The 19,278-nt window shown below is 37.6% G+C and overlaps 1 protein-coding gene across 25 annotated transcripts in view; it reads left to right on the top strand.

Annotated features, from left to right (window-relative positions):
- The window catches only part of MCTP1 (multiple C2 and transmembrane domain containing 1), a 491,550-nt gene that overhangs the window by 145,129 nt on the left and 327,143 nt on the right, over nucleotides 1-19,278 (top strand). For 2 of the 25 annotated variants that reach the window (XM_074328737.2, XM_074328738.2), the window contains exon 1: nucleotides 18,696-18,913. The exons of 21 other annotated variants lie outside the window; for them this stretch is intronic. In XM_074328737.2, coding sequence (XP_074184838.1) covers nucleotides 18,857-18,913 — 57 coding nt within the window. In that variant the 5' untranslated portion in view covers nucleotides 18,696-18,856. Of the gene's footprint in view, nucleotides 1-18,694; nucleotides 18,914-19,278 lie in introns of those variants that run through there. 2 more of the 25 variants (XM_074328735.2, XM_074328739.2) reach the window with 2 other exon arrangements.

The raw sequence follows: 19,278 nt of genomic DNA, 5'->3' as shown, positions 1-19,278 counted from the left end.
CCTGTATACTGCTAAGGGCTTCTAGTGCGCTGCTTGAAGAGCCCAGGAGGGCCAAGCAGGGCCACCCCTTGCCCAGGGGTCCACCTCACTCTCTTCAGAGTTGGCTTTGGTGGGCAGGACACATGCCTCTCTTCTTGAGGCCTTGGAAATAATTTTAAATCCGAAGAAATACGTGCTTATGACAAGACAATAAAAATAATAATAGACAGTCTTTATTAAGTACATATTATATGCTGACACTATGCTAGCACTTTACTAGATTATCTTATTAATTGCTCAAAACAACACTCAGTGCCAAGTGCAATTCATATCCTATTCTGCTGATGAGCAAATGAACACTCAGAGAGCGGAATGTGGTGAGGTCCACATAGCTGATAACAGAGCAGCCACTAATAGTAAACGATCTTCCCCTCCCTTACTCTAGTCCCATTTTCCTGAGCAGTTTAGTTTATAGCTTTCTACACCTTTCTCTATGTTTGTATAGTACACACACCCACACAACCCCCACTACTTCAGCTAGTTACTTTTGCTTTTTTTTTTTTTTTTTTTTTTTTTACCACTTAGCTAATGAATCACCACCTCCTCACAGAACTTCCTCTGACCCCGACCCCTAATCTGGGTCCTGGGTATCTCCCACATTATCCTGAAAGTACCACTCATTGATTGCTACAGCATCTCGTGCAAATACCATCTAATGTTTTGTCTCTTCTGCGAGCCTGAAAGCTCTGTGACGACAGAGACCAAACTTTTCTCTCTGTATCTTCATACTTAGCCTAGCACTGGCATATCATAGGCTTATATTAGATAGATTAATTTATGCAACAACATATTTATATAACTTGTGATGTGTGCCTTCTAAAGGTATGGTACTGTGGTAGTCACTAAGGATGATAGTGTATCAGCTAGCTTTTGCTGAGTAATAAACCACCCCTAAACTTTGTGGCTTAAAACAACAGCCCTTTATTTAGTTCAGTTGGCATTTTGGCAATGCAAGTTGGCATTTTGGCTGAGCTGTGCTGGATGTTTCTTCTGGTACTGGTGTCCCTCACTCATGCATCTGCAGTTAGCTGTTGGGTCACTGGAGGCTGGTCAGAATGGCCTCAGCTGCTTATGTCCGGTCCAGGTGGTTTCACCCCTAGCCGGTTAGTCCGGGCTTGTTCATATTAGCTAGTTTATAAAAGCATGAGGGCCTCTTGAGGCCTATATTTGGAACTAGCACAGCATTACTTATGATGCATCCTTTCATTCAAAGAAAGTGACAAGCCAGTCTCCATTTGACGAGAGGGAGCAGAAATTCCACTTCTTAGCAAGATTAGCCACAAAATCATATTGCCTCATATGTGAATATAAAGAAGAACAAAAGATTGTCCCCTTTTTAGCAATTGACCACATATGGTGAGAAAAACCCCATAGTTCCTGACCTAAGAGAGCATATGATCTAATGGATGAACTATTGTATTATTTGCAAGGTCAAAAAAACAGCTGTGTTTTCCACCAACCACCTGAAATTAGACGCTATTAAATCCATTTATTTAGTTTTTGATGAGGGATCCTTCAATTAACTAACTCTTTAGCCTGTTCATGTATAATTTAGGTTCCTTGTTTTCATCCTCTCCATTGAGACATCTGGCCCGCGGAAGGCATTCCCCCCAGGAAACCTGGAAACTGCAGGAAGAGCGGGATCACCTTCGTTCTGACACAGCTTAGATCTGACTCTCTAGGTTCTTTCTGTCTGCCAGGTGGACTTCTGCCTCCATCCACCCTCCTCTGGGCACACACACTGCCTGTCATGCAGGCAGGACCAAGCTGATGGATGGCCTGGGGACTTGGCAGGGCTGGCAGGGAATCACTGACACCCTGGCCGTGGCTCAGAATCCCCAGGAGGTTTGCTGTCCTGACCACAGATCACACGTGCAGGAAAACTGTTACTTTGGCTACGAGCGGAGCCTCTAGATGTGTGATGTGCTCTGTGCTTCACGTGACTGAACCGAAAAGAACTAAGACATTCTCTCCCCTTTATACGCCATTTTGTTTCTTGACAGGAAAAACTCCTTATCTTGAAGTAAGAGGTTTTCGTCTCAGGTTATAGAACTTTTTGAAATAAATTTATCTGGTGTGGACTTCTTGTTTATATTTTAATTTTTAAAAATTCTAATTTTATTCCTTCTGTGTGGGTTTTTTTGTTTGTTTTTTTTTTGGCATTTATTTTGTTTAGTGTTCTCTGAGCTTCGTGGATCTGTGGTTTGGTGTCTGACATTAATTTGGGGGAAATTCTCAGTCATTATGACTTCAAGTATTTTCTCTGTTCCTTTTTCTCTTCACCTTCTGGTATTCCAGTTACACTACACAGCGGTTACATTTTTCGTAGTTGTCCCTCAGTTCTTGGATATTTCCTTCTGGGTTTTTGTTTTTTGCTTTATTTTGCAGTCTTTTTTCTCTTTGCTTTTCAGTTTGGGAAGTTTCTTTGACATATCCTTAAGCTCAGAGATCTTTCTTCAGCCCATATTTTATCTACTAATAAGCCTATCAAAGGAAGTTTTCATTTTTGTTACAGTGTTTTTGATCTCTGGCATTTCTCTTTGATTCTTTATTAAAATTTCTCTCTGCTTATCTTACCCATCTGTTCTTACAGGTTACCTACTTTTCCCATTAAATCCCTTAGCGTATTAATCATAGTTGTTTTAAATTCCTGGTCTGATAACTGCAACATCTCTGCCATATCTGAATGTGCTTCTGATGCTTGCTCTGTCTCTTTGAACTGTGATTTTTGCCTTTTAGTATGCCTTGTAATTTTTGTTGAAAGGTGGACATGATGTATTGCGTAAAAGGAACTCCATTAAATAAGTCTCAGTAATGTGGTCCTAAAGTGTGAAAGACTGGTGAGTGTTCTATGGTCCCATCATTCAGTTTCAGTCTTTAGTGAGCCTGTGCCCCTGGGCTGTGGATTTTACAAGTGCTTCCCAGTTCTCCCCCCTCCCCACTGCCCATTTTATGGCCGAGTGATACTCCATTGGATAAATGTACCACAATTTCTTTATCCAATCATCTTTTGACGGGCATTTTGATTATTTCTATATCTTGGCTATTGTGAATAGCACTGCAGTAAACATAATAATGCATATATTTTTTCAAATTAGTATTTTGGATTCTTTGGATAAATAGCCAGGAGTAGAATTGCTGGATCATAAGATAGTTCTAGTTTTAATTTTTTTGAGGAACCTGCATACTGCTTTCCGTAGTGGCTGCACCAATTTGCAATCCCACTAACAGTACACAAGGGTTCCTTTTTCTCCATATCTTTGCCAAGCCTTGTTGTTTGTTGATTTATTGATGATAGTCATTCTGACGGGAGTGAGGTGGTATCTCATTGTGGGTTTTACTTGCATTTCTCTGCTGATTAGTAATGTTGAGCATCTTTTTATGTGTATTGACCATCTGTATATCCTCTTTGGAGAAATGTCTATTCTGGTCCTCTGCCCATTTTTTAATTGGATTGTTTGTGGTTTTGGTGTTGTGTTGTATGAGGTTTTTTTTGTTTTTTTTTAAATTTTGGATATTAACCCCTTATCAGATGTATCATTCGCAAATATCTTCTCCCATTCAGTAAGATATCTCTTTGTTTTGTTGATGGTTTCCTTTGCTGTGAAAATACTTTTTAGTTTGATGTAGTCCCATTTGTTTATTTTTACTTTTGTTTCCCTTGCCCAAGGAGATATATTAGTAAAAATATTACTAAGGGTAATGTCTGAGCGTTTACTTTCTATATTTTCTTCTAGGAGTTTTATGGTTTGGGGCCTTATAGTTAAGTCTTTAATCCATTTTGAGTGTATTCTTGTAAATGGCATAAGAAGGTGGCCCACTTTCATGTTTTTGTATGTATCTGTCCAGTTTTCCCAGCACCATTTATTGAATAGATTGTCTTTACTGCAATGTAAATTCTTGCTTCCTTTGTTGTAAATTAAATGACCATATAGACATGGATTTTTTTTTTTTTCTGGGCTCTATTCTGTTGCATTGATATATATCTCTGTATTTATGCCAATCCTGTGCTGTTTAGATTACTATGACCTTGTAGTATAATTTGATATCAGGTAGTGTGATATGTCCAGCTTCATTCTTCTTTCTCAGGCTTGCTGTGGCTATTTGGGATCCTTTATGTTTCCATATAAATTTTAGGATTATTTGTTCTAGTTCTGTGAAAAATACATTGGGTATTTTGAAGGGATTGCACTGAATCTATGGATGGATTGCTTTGGATAATGCGGACATTTTAACTATATTAATTCTTCTTATCCATTAGCATGGTATATGTTTCCATTTATTTGTGTATTCTTGAATTTCCCTCTTCAATGTCTTACAATTTTCTGAGTACAGGTCTTTTACTTCATTGGTTAAATTTATTCCTAAGTATTTTGTTTTATTTTTTTGATGCAATTATAAATGGGATTGTTTTCTTAATTTCTCTTTCTGATAGTTCGTAACTGGTGTATAAAAATGCATTAAATTAAAATATTAATTTTGTATCCTGCTAATTTCATTCACCACTTTTAATAGTTTTTTTGTGTGGAATCTTTGAGGTTCTCTGCATGTAGTATCATGTCATGTGCCAATAATGACATTTTTACTTCTTCCTTTCCCATTGGGATGCCTTTTATTTCTTTTTGTTTTCTAATTGCTATGGCTAGGACTTTCAGTACTGTGTTTAATAAAAGTGGTGAAAGTGGGCAAATTGGGTACAGTTTTAATAATGTATTTATTAATGTGTGATAAAAGGACCTTTTTTAAATGAAATTTTGATACTCCACAAATAGAACCACTAAGTACTAACTCCATTGCGTAGAATAAAAGACTATGAATCATCTTTGATCCCCTTTTTCCTTTGTACTTTGATCTATTAGCAATTCGTATCATCTTTACCCAAAATACATCCTGAATCTTAACACACTTTTATCCACTGCACTTGGTTCCTGAAACAGCCTCCTGACAGGTAACCCATGTTCACTCTTTTATCTCCTGCGATCTAACCTGCACCCAACAGTGGGAGTGTTCTTCCTAAAAGAGGTCATGTGACTCCCATGATGGAAATCACCAAAATGAAGTCCAAATTTCTTTCCAGTGTCTCAAAGACTGTACACTATTAGGCCTCTATCCAGCATTTCAATATCCTGTCTTTTGACTCTACCCCTCTTTCACTACATTCTGGGCACTCTAGCCTTCTTGTGTTTCTCCCATACCAGAAGATCATTTCTCTCTCGGGCCTTTGCTCGTGCTGATCTACGTTACCAAAACAAACTTCCCCTGCAGCTTGCCATAACTACTTTCTTCTCATCAGTTGACTCTTCCTCAAAGGTTACCTTGTCAAAGTGACAACCTTTCTCTGCTAGCTCAAGCTTTTCCCTCTCCTTACCTGTCATCACTTAATTATCACATTAGCTTGTTTTATTTTCTTCATATTAATTTTTTAAGTGTTTAATATTATTTGTTTATAGGTTTATTTCCTGGATCTTCTTACTAGAAGGAGGGAAATTCTGCTGTGTCTTTATTCTAAGACAAGGGGCCTGGCACAAAGTAGACACTCAATAAATATTTGTTCAGGACGTAAATATGTTAACCATTAGTTATTTGTAAGAGTTCATATTATAGGCAATTTTTTAATCTGTATTTTTTTAGAATTTTTCTAATCTGTAAAATAAACATTGATTCCCATTATAATGAGGGGGAAAAAGCTATTAAAATAATGATTCATTGTCATGGTAGAAGCCCATAAGGCCTAACACATATGCGTTTGAACAATTATAACGCATAAAGTATTTAAACACAATGAATAAGCAAAAACATAATGGAATCCCATAAAGTTGTGCGGCAGGGGCTCCAATTAGAGCTATTTAAAATAGAGCAATTAGAGAATACTATCGCGTACAATGTATATTTTAGCATGATATATTCATTGATGGGTTGGGGAACTAATTTGGAAATTCAACTGATTCTTTCTCTGCCCCATTCATTTTCACAAAACAACTTTATAATTAAAATCCAGCCCATTCTAAGATAAGGTATTTCAAGCCTTTTATGGTATACAGGTCTTGTGCTGAAGTTCTTCCATTTATTTCACTTAGCTCTGTAAGATGCTCAAAGCTTTTGTGCTTTAGCATACTGCAAGAATTAGAGCTTCTACCATTTATGGTAACTTTTAAGCAGACCCATTTTCTCAAGCCAATTTTGAGACAACTCTGCTTTTCCCTTTCTTGCTTTTCTTTCTTGCTTCACATAGATTGTTTGTCTTTCTTCCTTCTTCACTACCATTAAGGCTCATAGCAAAGCAGAAGCTGAGAAAACTATAATCACTCCTCTTAGAAGTTTTTCTGTCTTTACCAACTGAAGCTATATTAGTTGTAAGAGTTCATTCCCCTTTTAAATTTAAAACATTATCAAATGGAACAAGCAATTAAGACTTTCCCTTTTATTTGACTGAGAATGAAAAAGTTCTTAGGTGTTTTGTCCACTAATTATAATGGGGTTATTAATACCTTCTTAAAGAAGCTGTTGAAATTCTTTGCTTCCCTCCCCCCGCCCCCAATAAAAATACCTCAGTAAGTCACAATCTCCACAATGGAAGTACTGACTACTGCTGCGTGGTACAGACAGAACACTGGCGTGTGCTTTTCTAATTTTGTTTTGCTGAAGATGTGGCACTTTTGAATGTCTCTGCCCACAAAATCAGTGTGTGATAAATATCACATTTCTTTGCTGTCTTTAAATCAGCTTAGTTGTAACTCTGAGTCCCCATTCAGAGTGTCTAAGGTTCCACTTCCAAAAGTGGGATTACCAGTCTTTCCTTTGAAGGTCTTGTCACCTCTCAGTGCACGAAACCCAGGAAAGTCTCTTAACTGCCCACCGTGCCTCCCTTTAGCTCAAACCCACTGTCACCATCCCACTCCCAACATAATATCTCACTTAATTTTTTCAGTGAGTTTACATACAGTGAAAGTCTAACAGTGTCATTGACTTCAGACTGCTGCTTCATTTAGCCTTGCCCAAATCCAGCATAATATACAGAGAACAGAGATTGCTGCTCATTTCTCATTCTTGAATGCAGATGTAAGAGACTGGCAGAAGCAGAGTAACCTGGAAGTAGAGATCCCGAAGTCAACTTTAAAATGAGAGATCAGAACACCTTCTTTTCCGAAGGGTAGCACTATAAAGTTGAACATGGTTTGGACATAGTTATTTTCAAAATTCCCTGAATTCTCATTATCTACAAATAAATCAGCCCCTATTCACTTTTGACCTTGCTACTTTGTCGTTTACTCTGTGACCTTTTTCTTCTAACTTTGTTCTTCTTTGCTAAAGCAGTGCTTGAAAGACGTGCATTAAAATAAACAAACAAAACACACACACACACACACACACACACACACACACACACAACCTCAGTATGCTAAGTAGCTAAAACTCCTTAGGGAAAATGGGTTTTATAAAAATCTAGCATAAATAATAAAAGAGAAAGTAGTCTACTTTGGATAGAATTAATCACTAAGAAGCAAAACAAATAAACAAATGTGCAAATAAAAAGAACTTGTTACAGGGGGATTTGGGAGTGGTTGTGTACTCCAGAAGGAATAAAGGAATATTTTGGAAAAAAAGATATAGCATATTGTGCTAATAGAAAAATTTGAGATTCTCAGAAATGGTAACAGCAAAAATTATACGTGGACGTTGAGAAATGCTTAAAATGCTATACTTTATATGATAAAGCAGGACAGTGTTTGTTCTTATAGTTCAGTATTTGTCAAAGTCAAATTATTGAGGTTTGGGCAAAACAGCATATTATCCGCTTATAAAGAAATTTGTGGTGATTTTCCCCACCATGTTTTCTTAGTTACAAGGTGTTTCCATCAAGAACGTCTCTCAATTTATAAGTCCAAACGATTTTAACATTGGCAAGTGAATTAATTTCTAAAAAATGTTTCCCATAGATTCATTTAAGGGAAATCAGCAGTTGTTAGTTTGGTAATTCAGTTTCACAGAATTTGCATGTTATGAGTCAAGACTCCGTTATAGATCCTATACAAGTTCCAGGAACAAAGTATTTTGCTAATTGATTTATGCACTACATTTTTAATGCTATTATAATGCTAAAAATGATTCATGACCTCAAGGTGATTACAGTCTAGTAGTAGAGATCCAAACTGGAAAAAGAGGGGAGGGGAGGGGAGGGGAGGGGAGGGGAGGGGAGGGGAGGGGAGGGGAGGGGAGGGGAGGGGAGGGGAGGGGAGGGGAGGCGAGGGGAGGGGAGGGGAGGGGAGGGAAAGAGAGAGAGAGAGAGAGAGAGAGAGAGAGAGAGAGAGAGAGAGAGAGAGAGAAAGAGAGAAAGAGAGAAAGAGAGAAAGAGAGAAAGAAAGGTTTGAGACATACGTTGATCAGCTTTATGGTCTAGAAAAGTCATGGCGAATAAGGAGTGAGAAATAGGAAGCACTCCAGTTATATATTGTTGCATACCATGCTGTCTCAAAGCTTAGAGGCTTACGATAGCATGAACCATTTATTTTGTTCATCAGTGTGCAATTTTGGCAGGACTTGGCAAGGCAGATTGTCTCTGCTCCATGCAGCATAACTCAACTGGGGGCTAGAGGATCCACTTTCAAGGCTTCTTCGGACACCTGGAAAGTTGGTGCTGGCTATTGACAGGAAGCTCAGCTGAGGCTATCGGCCTAGCTTTACCTACATACGGGCCTCTCCATGGGCTGCTTGGGCTTCATTGTGGTGTGGTGACTGGATGCAAAGAGCAAGTCCTCAAGAGAACCACATGGACACAATACCGACTTTTATGACCAACTCTCAGAGGTCACACAGCATCACTTCTGCTAGTCACAACTTTGTCCAGATTCAAGGGGAGGGAACCTCACATCCCCTGTTGATGGGAAGAATGGAATGTCAACATCACATAGAGAGAGGAGCATGTGGAATGGAAGATATTTTTTTTTTTTTTTCTTTTGGTGGCCCTGTTTGGAAAATACAATCTTCCACAATCTACCATGCAGCTCCCACTCACTTCTACCACACATGCAAGATATACTCATCCTTTTCCCCAAGACCTTCACATCTGCTTGAAGTCCAGTGTTTTATTATCTAAGGTCCAGGTGAAGATTAGGCTACTTCAGTGCAGTTCTTTGGGTATAGCTGCTAAATCTGAAGAATTCTGAACTAAAGAAATAAGTTATCTGCCCCCCCTCCCATCCATACCCAACTTTCCTTTTTACGCCCAGCTCTACTGAGGGTAGAAATAAATATTATGTATTTTAATGATATTCAATACAATGTCTTGATATATGTATACATTAGGAAATGATTACCACAATTAAGCTGACAGCCATCACCTCACATAGTTACCTTTTTTGTGTGTGATGAGAACATTTAAGATTTACAACCTTAGCAAATTCCAAGTATACAACATAGTATTAACTATAGTCACCACGCTGCACATTAGATCCCCAGCACTTATTCATCCTTCATAACCGAAACTTTGTGCCCTTTCACCAACATTTCCCTACGCCCCCCACCCTCCCAACACCCAACTTTCAGTAGCAAGGCAGACATAGGTAAATGGTTATACTCGTAGACACACTCATTAAAAAAGCAGGGAAAGCAGAAGGTATACAGCAGTCACTAGGCCACAGCAGTCATGAAATCCATCCAGGCTCATGCCACCTGTTTCTTCATTAGGATCTAGTTCTGTTGGGAATTGTCTTTTCCTGCTCTTGGTTCTACCCTCCAGACTCTTGGGCCTGCCCTCTGAGTCAGCCCTCATCTTCCATTAAACAAGCAAACAAACAAAACAAAACAAAAAACAAACAAACTGCATTTGCAACTAAATAGTTTTTCAGCCTGTTTCCTATCCATAGTGTCCAAAGTCCGCTTTATTTTGTACTGTCCCTATCTCTTTTAATCCAAATGGGTGGTTCCTATTCCAGAATGATTCTCTTAAATATTTTGTGAGCTATGCTGAGATTTCTGTGAGGTATGGGACTAACAAGCAGTATTGCCAGTGGAGTAAACTATGTTTTGATGACCAGACTATATAAATTGTGTTAAGCAAAATGTTTGGCCTGTTTTGGAGAATAGAGGGCTGAAAGAAAGAAGGACTGTAGGCACGGTCCCTATTGTTCAGAGCCACCTTGTGAGCTGATTCAGTAGCATGCCCTAGCTCCCAAAATGGCGGTTTGCAGAAAGAGTTTATGAACTAAATCTAACAGCAGAGACTAGAGGAGAACAAAACAGATCCCAGAATTAAAGGGATCTTCTGAATTCAGGATGGAGTTAACCTTTTTAGACCCTGGCAGAAAGAGTCTAAATTGGATTAAATGTTATAGAAACCAGTGAAGGCCTTTTCTCACTATTTAAATAGAAAAGTTTCCTTCACATTTACAATGTGAGTCTGAAGTTATTTTTGCCAAATCAATTCCAAAGTTTTATTCTTAATAAAAGTCGGCAATTTATAGATCTGAAAGTCCCATTTTAAGTTTAACTGGAAGTTTGGTTTAAAGTAGGAGGTAGCCACATCGATTTCTTTATGTTCAATGTACCTTTATTCTGAAATTAAACTTGCTCGGTTTCTAAGAGAAAATGACCTTTAAATTATTAATCTGGAATATTTGCTTCATCTTAGATGTCTCAAAAGTATTCCAGTTGTCACCTCCCAGGATTTATAAATGCAGAAATAAAAAATATTCCTGTCATTCCCTCTAGAGTAGTGAAGAAAAAAATGTAGACTTAAATTTGTCACTCTCCTTGGATATATCTCCTAAGAATAATTATATCCAGGCCTGCATTATTTTATGGTTATTACTTACTCTGTATGTCTCAAATACACAAGAGCTGTAGTTTCTCTAATTGGTATATAATAAGAGAAATGATATTACATAAGAGATTTGTTTCCCACGTGTTTCTATCCATCCTCCTGAAAAATGGCACTTACAATAGTACTGAAATTAATATTGAAAATTGGAATCGTCATCAATTCTTCCTAGGGAACATTGTGAGAGTAGCACAGAAACTGAGAGCAGGGTCTCTGAAGCCAGACTGCCTGAGTTTTCATCCTGGTAATGCTACCTACTAACTCTATAATCTTAGGCAAGTTAATCAACCTTTTGCCTCAGTTTCCTTATCAGAATTTTAGTGCACATTTCATAGGGTTTCTATGAAGGAGAAATTAGTTCATATCAGTAAAGTATTTAGAAGAATACCCAGCATGCTAAGTGCACAATGCATGTTTGGTGTTAAAAAAAAAAGCGAAATGCAGTATACAGACAACATAGTGTAGTGTTTGAGGGTATGGGTTCTAATCCCAACTATACTACTTGTTAGGTGTGTAAGTGTGATGGACTTACTTAACCTCCTGAAGCCTCAGTTTTCCTCCTTTGCAAAAGAGAATAATTGCCCAAAGTAGTACCTAACTCACAGAGTTTCTCAGGATTAAATGGGATGGTCTATAGCAAGTATATGGCATAGTTTTCACGTCCTAGTGCCAGTGACTACAAATATATAATTTTTGTGAGTTTTCTGTCCCTGTTCATTGAGGTTTATCTTTCATGCTCCACTTTGTACTTCTAGGTCATTTTGAGACCTTTAGAGAACCAGATAGGGGTCCTTTGAAAGGGATGTCTGTGGGTGCAGTGAGGGTAAGTGAGGCTGTAAGATAACTCACCTAAATTCCCAAGAGGCCTTGCAAGGTGGACTTGTGTTAAGGAATTTGCCACTATCCATGGTCTGGCCCAAAGCCATGTGGGCCCAGAAACCACACTTGTCAGCAGTTCCAGAGCCCATCTGTCCCCCAGAGCTGGGCTCGTATTAATGAAGCTCATACGACTAATGTACAGGCTCAGAATGCCAATGTTTCCATTTACAACGAGAAGTGAAACTGCTGGACCTGGACGCTTGTGTTCCCACCCAGCCCATTCTGTGCCTGTAGGCAGATCACATCTCTAACCAGGCTATCAGTGTATTAATTTATAATGAGACATAGCTGCTGAGTTGCTCCTCAAGTCCCTCAAGTTTCCAGTAAGTTCTCCCTGAAGCCATGCAGACGGGATACCATATTCTAATCAAAGAGCAGCTTGGTGAGCATGGAATCAGAAGGGCAGTTTTTTCCCAGACTCACAGGTTTAATGAATTAGAGGCAGATTCACAGTAAAAAAGGACATGGCACCAGCCCAGAGCACTTTCTCCCAGCGTTTGAATGGCCACTACCTATGATTGTTTCTGAGACTGCTTTGTACCTATTTCCTTGTCTAAACTATGTCTTTTTACTGGTAGAGTCAATATGTTCCATCAGATTATTGCCATGCCAGAGGCTGTGTTAATTCAGCCTGAGGGTCCAAGACTAGCTGTCCATGAGGCAAGTCTGGCTTTCAAAAGCTTTTGATTGTCTCTTATCCTGCATAGAGGCTAAGATTTAAAATTCAGGAGTATACACATAACCACCAGACCTCTAGCCTCCATTGAAAACTCCAGAGATCTGGCCTTCCTGGGCCCTTCCCACATCAGATCAGTCCTCTGGAGCTGAGGAGAGGCTATTCCCTTTAGATCAGGGGTGTCAAAACTGCAGCCCGCGGGCCACCTGCGGTCTGCAATCCATTGTTAATTGGCCCACAGCAAATTCCAAAAATATATTTAGTTTATTTAAATAAACCAGGTGAGGCACTATGTACTTCACCTCGAGTGAGTGGCCTGGCTGTTTGTGTATTTTACCACATATGGCCCGTGGTGAAAAATGTTGAAAAAAGTCTGGACCCCCCTGCTCTAGATGAAGCTTGGGTCCTGCCCTTCACTCAGTTCCCCATGTTTCCCACCAGGTACTTGACATTGATCCGCATTACCTGCTGGTAACATACGTGCCTCTAGGCATTTGAGTTTGCACTGTTCTGACAATTGAAGTTGTCTTCATTTATGCATATGTTCTGACCTACTGTATTTTTATTTCAAAGTTTAATTCTCAGATGGCGGTCTTTATTTTCTCAGTTCCTGATTCATTTTCACTGTCACCCCCAAGTATTGAAAACACATTTTAGTTTTTAAGTCCTTGAGGGTTACAGTGATATGGAGACTGAAGTGTAAATCTCATAGCTTCGCGGAAGTGGGATGGATGGATACCCTTGATCTTTCCTCAGGAAATATGTGCTGCTGTTTGCAACTCTTCTCTGTTTTTAGCCCAAGAGTCTTTTCTTCCTCCTGGGTGAAGAATATGAAGTACTCCTATATTCCATACTTTTTAAAAGGCTATAGCTTTTCCCTACATTGAGAGAAACATAATGTGAACACCGTATTTACAAAAAAGATGAATTTGGATGCTTTGTTTACAAATGTCTTACCATGGAATTTCTTTAAGGAACAAGAGCTTATTGTTAACTTCAGCATGCTATAGGAAGATGTGCCATTTGTTAGGATTCTTAAGAACTACGGGCCTTTTAAAAAAACTTTGCGTCTAATGGTGGCAGTGTCATTATGTAGTTGAAGCGCTGACTGTAAAAATGAATTTGTTGCCCAAGGAAGCATTTTTTTTTTTCCAAATGGGTAATCTGACCCTGAGTTCTTATAATCTTCTAAATAAATTAGGATTAATTTATGAGTGATGTGTTTGGGAAAATAGATCTGCTTGAGAAAATAGAAATGTCAGTTGTAGGTCTTACTAGACCTTACAGGTCCATACTACCTCAAATTTGACTACTTTATATCTTGAATAATCTTTGGGGTGCAAGATTAATGACATATTCTTTTCTCTCTGCTTCCATAACATCTTGTATATATCTTTTATAATAACATTTAATTCATCTTATTTAAACTACTGTTCAATTAAACACTAAATTAGCATAATTTCTGGCACATGATTACTTCTGAATTTCATTATCAGTGTATGCTTACAAATTTTTTTCCTCAGTGAGGCTGTATATTTCTTGATTCTGTGGACTACTTCATGTTTATATGCTCTTAACACAGTGTAGGGCACACAGCAGGTACTAATAAATGATGAACTGAACTTTTCATTGGAGATCAAAATTCTTCTCAGTTCCCCTGTAGAGATCCAACCTGACATTAATGTTGGGAATGCTTCAGAAATAATGACTACAAACCACTTAATTTTCACCATTTTTTGATTCAAGAAATACAGATAAGTAACTGAAAACAACAAACAAACAACTTTTCATTAGAAACAAACCAAAATTTTAAAATAATAAACAAACAGCAAAAGACATTTTAAGCAATGATAAAATAAACCACACACTGAAGGGGGATATCTATAACTCATATAATTGACAAAGGAGTAGAACTATAATATATAAAGACCTCCCCAAAATAAGTAAGGGAAGGGCACACAACCCCAAAGGAAAAAGGCTAATAATAATAAAATGCTCAACTTCAGAAGTAATCAGGGAAATCAAATTAAAACATTAAGATTCTGTACCAATCACACACAAGTGGCAAAAATGTCAGAACTGGAGTATCAATACTGTGCAGAGTGTTTGCAAGCATCCAGTGTGGCAAAACCTTTCATATGTTGTTGTTTGAATTGTAAATTAGCCTAATTATGTTGGGATATAGTTTGGCAATGTCTAGTAAAGGCGAAGCTGCATATCTTATGACCTTACAATTCCATTCCTAGCTGTATATCTTCCAAGAAATTATTGTACATGTACAAGAATTAGAGTAGTTTAATAATAGCTATAAATTAGAAACAACCTCAATGTCCACCAACAGGAGAATGGATGCATGAAGTAGAATGCTATATAGCAGTTAAAAAGAATAAACTATGTGGAGCTACATGTAAATTGCAAGAAGATAATGTAAGCAAAAATAAATGAGAGGATCTAGATATACTATGATACCATTTTATAAAGCTGAAAATATGTATCAGCATCTTGTTATGGATACTCACATATTTAACAAAAGTATAAAAAGATGTCTCGGAGTGATAAAAGATAACCCTGGAGAGTGTTTACCTTTGGAGAGAAAGGAAAGAAGTGAGATAGGTAGGAGCACTGGGGTCTTCAGTTGTATCTGTAATGTTTTATTTCTTCCAGAAAATCTGAAGAAAATTTTGCATAATGTTAAGGTTTTAAGTGGTGGGAAGGAGAAAGCCAAGAGATACTGTATGAGGTGTTCCGTTTTTAGGATAGGTGGCTTTGATAATAAAATAGAACTATACTCACTGCTGGACATGCTCATCCAGTTTGTCAGCACTGTATAAATTCAAATTATGCTTATCTATACGAAGTCAAAAGGACCCCAACTCTTGCCTCAGAGTCTAAGTATCTTTAGCTATGTAACTTTAAAAGAGGAAATACTGTACAAATCTAGGGAAAAGCATGAGTAGTATGCCCATATCTAAGCTAAGGGGAAGATTTTTGAGGACTAGTGCAAGCCAAAACAAAAGGCTTAGATTTTATATTAATGAGAATAGCAATTGTGCACAAGTCAGAGACTAGAAGTTTTTCAGTGAATTGATAATAAGCAAGTTTGTTTTCTGTGATTCAAAACTAAATTAATTTAAGGCATGTTATTATAAACATTTGGCTGTTACATTAACAGTTGAATAAATCCAAGCTGTGTTTTACTGAAGTCAATAAAAGAGTTTTCAGAAGGCCAAGAGGAAAAATAAATCAAAGACCTTGGCCAATGGTAGAAGGTACATTGGAGATTTTAGTGTAGTTTGCTGTCTGTTCCTTTCTCTCTATGTCCTTTCTTTCTCTATATTGGCATATCCTTTAGCCAGACTGAAAAATTCAGAGGATACATAAATTTGGGCTGGTAAAGAATGGAGACAGTGGGACAAAGAACAGCACTTTTATTTCTGTTACATTATTTTAAAAAATATTAAAGACGAGTAGTCCACTTAGAGTGAGAATAATATAGTGCAATATTGAGATACAGAATATCGAATTGTTATTTTATTTTAAAGAGTAACATATTCTTTTCAAATTACCTCAAAAATGCATGAATTCATTTAAATTTTATGAGCTTTATGCATTAGGTAATAAACAGCAAAATTTGTCCCCCATCATTATCTTAATTCAAATCTCTTTCCCAGACATAAGCACTTGTGGACAATTTGTGTGCAGTCATCCAGGCCCTTTTCTATGACTTTGCATATAAAATTTCCTATACCAATAACTGGGATATGTATTTTTCTGCAACGTGTTATTTCCATTTAAATAGGGAAGCTTTTTTTAGGGGAGCTTTGCATGTCAGTACCTCTAGATAGCCTGGTTCTTTTTAATAGCTACATAATATTCCCTAGTATGGTTAACCTGTTATCTATTTAACCCTTCTACTATTCATGGCCTGTTGCAACGTTTTTAGTTTCTCACTATTACAAAAAATTCTGCAGTGACCATTCTAGTGCATCCATCATTATAGCAGAGGGCAGATGGGACAACGCATAGCCATATCTAGGAACTGCAGTAGTGTAGTTTGTAATATGCCTTTAACATCTTTGATTTTGTTTTTCTTTTGGTTGGCCTCATTTTCAGACAGCCTCACTTCATGTGGTAGCAAATATGTCAACCAGCAGTTCCAGGCTTTCATTCTACAGACTTAACAACCTCTTTTCCAGTATCAGCAAACATGGAGGGGTTAGCTGTCACTGATCCAGCTTGGGCCGTGTGTCTATTCTCGACTTTATCATTGTAGCTCTGTAGATAACATACACTGATTGACCAGGCATGGGTCACATACCCACTTCTGGGGCCAGCTCAGCATGGCCCAAAACGCATGGATTGAGAACGAAGAAAGAGATGGTGATTTGCCAGATAAAAGTGAGGATGATGATACCAGAAGGCGGAAGCACATATGCTGGTCAGGAAAATATATCATTGTCCCCTAAGGATGTCTTATAGATAATATTTTGTTTTTGTGAGTAGGAGATAAATAGACATCTTATGGTATTCAGATTTATGTCATAAGGACCAAAGTATTCTTATAACTATCTTTCCAAATCTTTGCTAGGGTAATGAAAAGGTATATTATTCATATATAATATTGCATATGAAAATAAAGCATGCTATAGATTGAAGATCACTAACATTATAAAAAAGAGATAATTTTTCAATGCAGAAAAATGTTACCCAATGTATTTGCTAAAAATTTAGTGTTATGATAGATCATTTGCTAAACCACAGCACAAATTCTGTATTTTATTTATTCATTCATTAGACAATGTTGATTAGATTCTGCTGTGCACTCCTCACCGTGCCAGGGGATGGGGAGAAAATACTGACTATACCAAGATCTCTGCCTGCAGGTTATCGTTAGGGACCACATGTTAGAAATAAGTAAACCGATGAATAAAGGAGAAAATTCCAGGTTGTGATGCACTATGATGGAAATAAAAAGGATCATGAGCTAGGCAGTAATTGGGCAAGGTCATTTCAGGTAAGGTGGGAAGGGAAGCCCTCTCTGAGGAGAGAACATCTGAACTGCAACCTGGAGACTAAGAACCAACTTCAAACTCTAGACAGAATGCGGTCCAGTATGGTAGCTGCTAGCCATGCATGACTATTACGCCGTCAAATGTAGCTAGTTCCAATTAACGTGTATTCTAAATGTAAAATGCACAATAGATCTCCAAAACTAGTACACAAATTGTAAAATATTGAATTCATAATTTTGTATTGATTACATGTTGAAATTATAATATTTTAGACACAGTGGGGCAAACATTAAAGTTAATTTTATGTTTCTTTTTACTTTTTTAATGTGACCGCTAAAATGTTTAAAATTACATATGTGGCTCACCTTCTATTAAATATTCCTGGTCTAGATGGTTTCAGTCTATTTGGTATTATTGACATGTGTTTTGTTTTTGTTTTTGTTTTTGTTTTATCTTTTTGTCCTTGATGATGTGTTGGCAATTGAATTTATGTAGTAGATTTTTCTTCGAGGGTGTATGTCTATCGTATTTATTGACTGATGTGTCCAAATATAATAATTCAATGTGTTATCAAGCTTCATACAGCTCAGTTAAGAGGTAGCGGATGGTAGAGAAAGCACAGAAAATTGCCACATTTACTTGAGGAGTTGTGTCATTAGTCATGTTCCTGCAGAAATGTTCACAAAATACATGAAAAAGGGCTTGGAGTTGGAGAGGTAGGCAGAGTGAGTATCACAAGGTAATGACAGCGTAGGACAGGATTTCTGTGGGAATCAGCGACAGCAAACCACGAAGATCTGTTTCATTTCTCTACTCAGTGAAGGAGATGCTGCTGTATTGCATGGAATCGCCACTCCTTGCATGATAAATTCCACATACTGTTTTTGCACTGGTGGGAATGTTAGCGGCTTTATAGTGCCTATTTTTTATATCTCTGTCAGGGCGATATTGGTAAGTTCACACACATTTAATAATACTAAATTAGTTCACTGCAGAGAGCAAGCAGGATAGTTTTTCTTTGTGTCATGTTATAATTCTCATTTCCGTTCAGAACTTGTGCCACAGGGAAGAGGTTAATTACTAAACATGCATGTTTAGCAGGTGAAAATTTTAAGTTTATAAACATTTTAGGACCCCAAATGTGATGTTTATTATGTAACCTAACAGTTTTGCGAGGGGAAACTCTACCCCTACTGGTTAGAGAGAGAGTTGAGTCATATCCTGTGAATGTGAAGCAATGGTATTTAAACATCACGGGTTCCTCCGACTTTCATTCTAAGTCGCTGCAGTTCAGAGCAGCAAGTGCTCTCTGTGAAGAAGCTGTTACTAGTCCTTGGAGGTGGACAGCCTCCCTTGCTGGAAGTCAGTACGGAAAGCCTGAATATGCAGTTCTCTCAGTGGAGTGAAAGATGTTTTGTTTCTTTCTAATCAAATATGCTAGATAGCTGCAAGCTGAAAAGTGTCTGCAATTTGCCACTTATTTATAACAAGGTAAGTTCCATATTTTGGTTTAATCATTTTATTGTGGCAGCCTTGAATGGATGTGGCAGTTTTAGTATATGATTATGCTTCAGAAAATGCCTTCTCACAGAGTGTTGAGGTGGCGTTTGAAATTCTAATGGAAGTAATTTTAAACTTATAGTACAATCCATTTGCAAGATACTTAATGTGATAGATCGATATTTCCATTATGATAGTTTTTCATGAAAAATATGTGCTTAAGCTGTGGAAATATTGTAGTACTTTTATATATTTTTGTCTTGGTTTTCGTTTTTAAGGGTTAAACAGTACTAGGATCTTATTTATGTTTTTTCTTTTTGCTACTCTGATCATGGATAAAGGAGAAACATACATAA

This window comes from Rhinolophus sinicus, chromosome 3 (assembly GCF_057876585.1).
Source record: "Rhinolophus sinicus isolate RSI-liver-muscle chromosome 3, RSI-T2T, whole genome shotgun sequence".
In the NCBI taxonomy this organism is placed as follows: Eukaryota; Metazoa; Chordata; class Mammalia; order Chiroptera; family Rhinolophidae; genus Rhinolophus; species Rhinolophus sinicus.
This window is presented reverse-complemented; position numbering and strand designations above follow the sequence as displayed.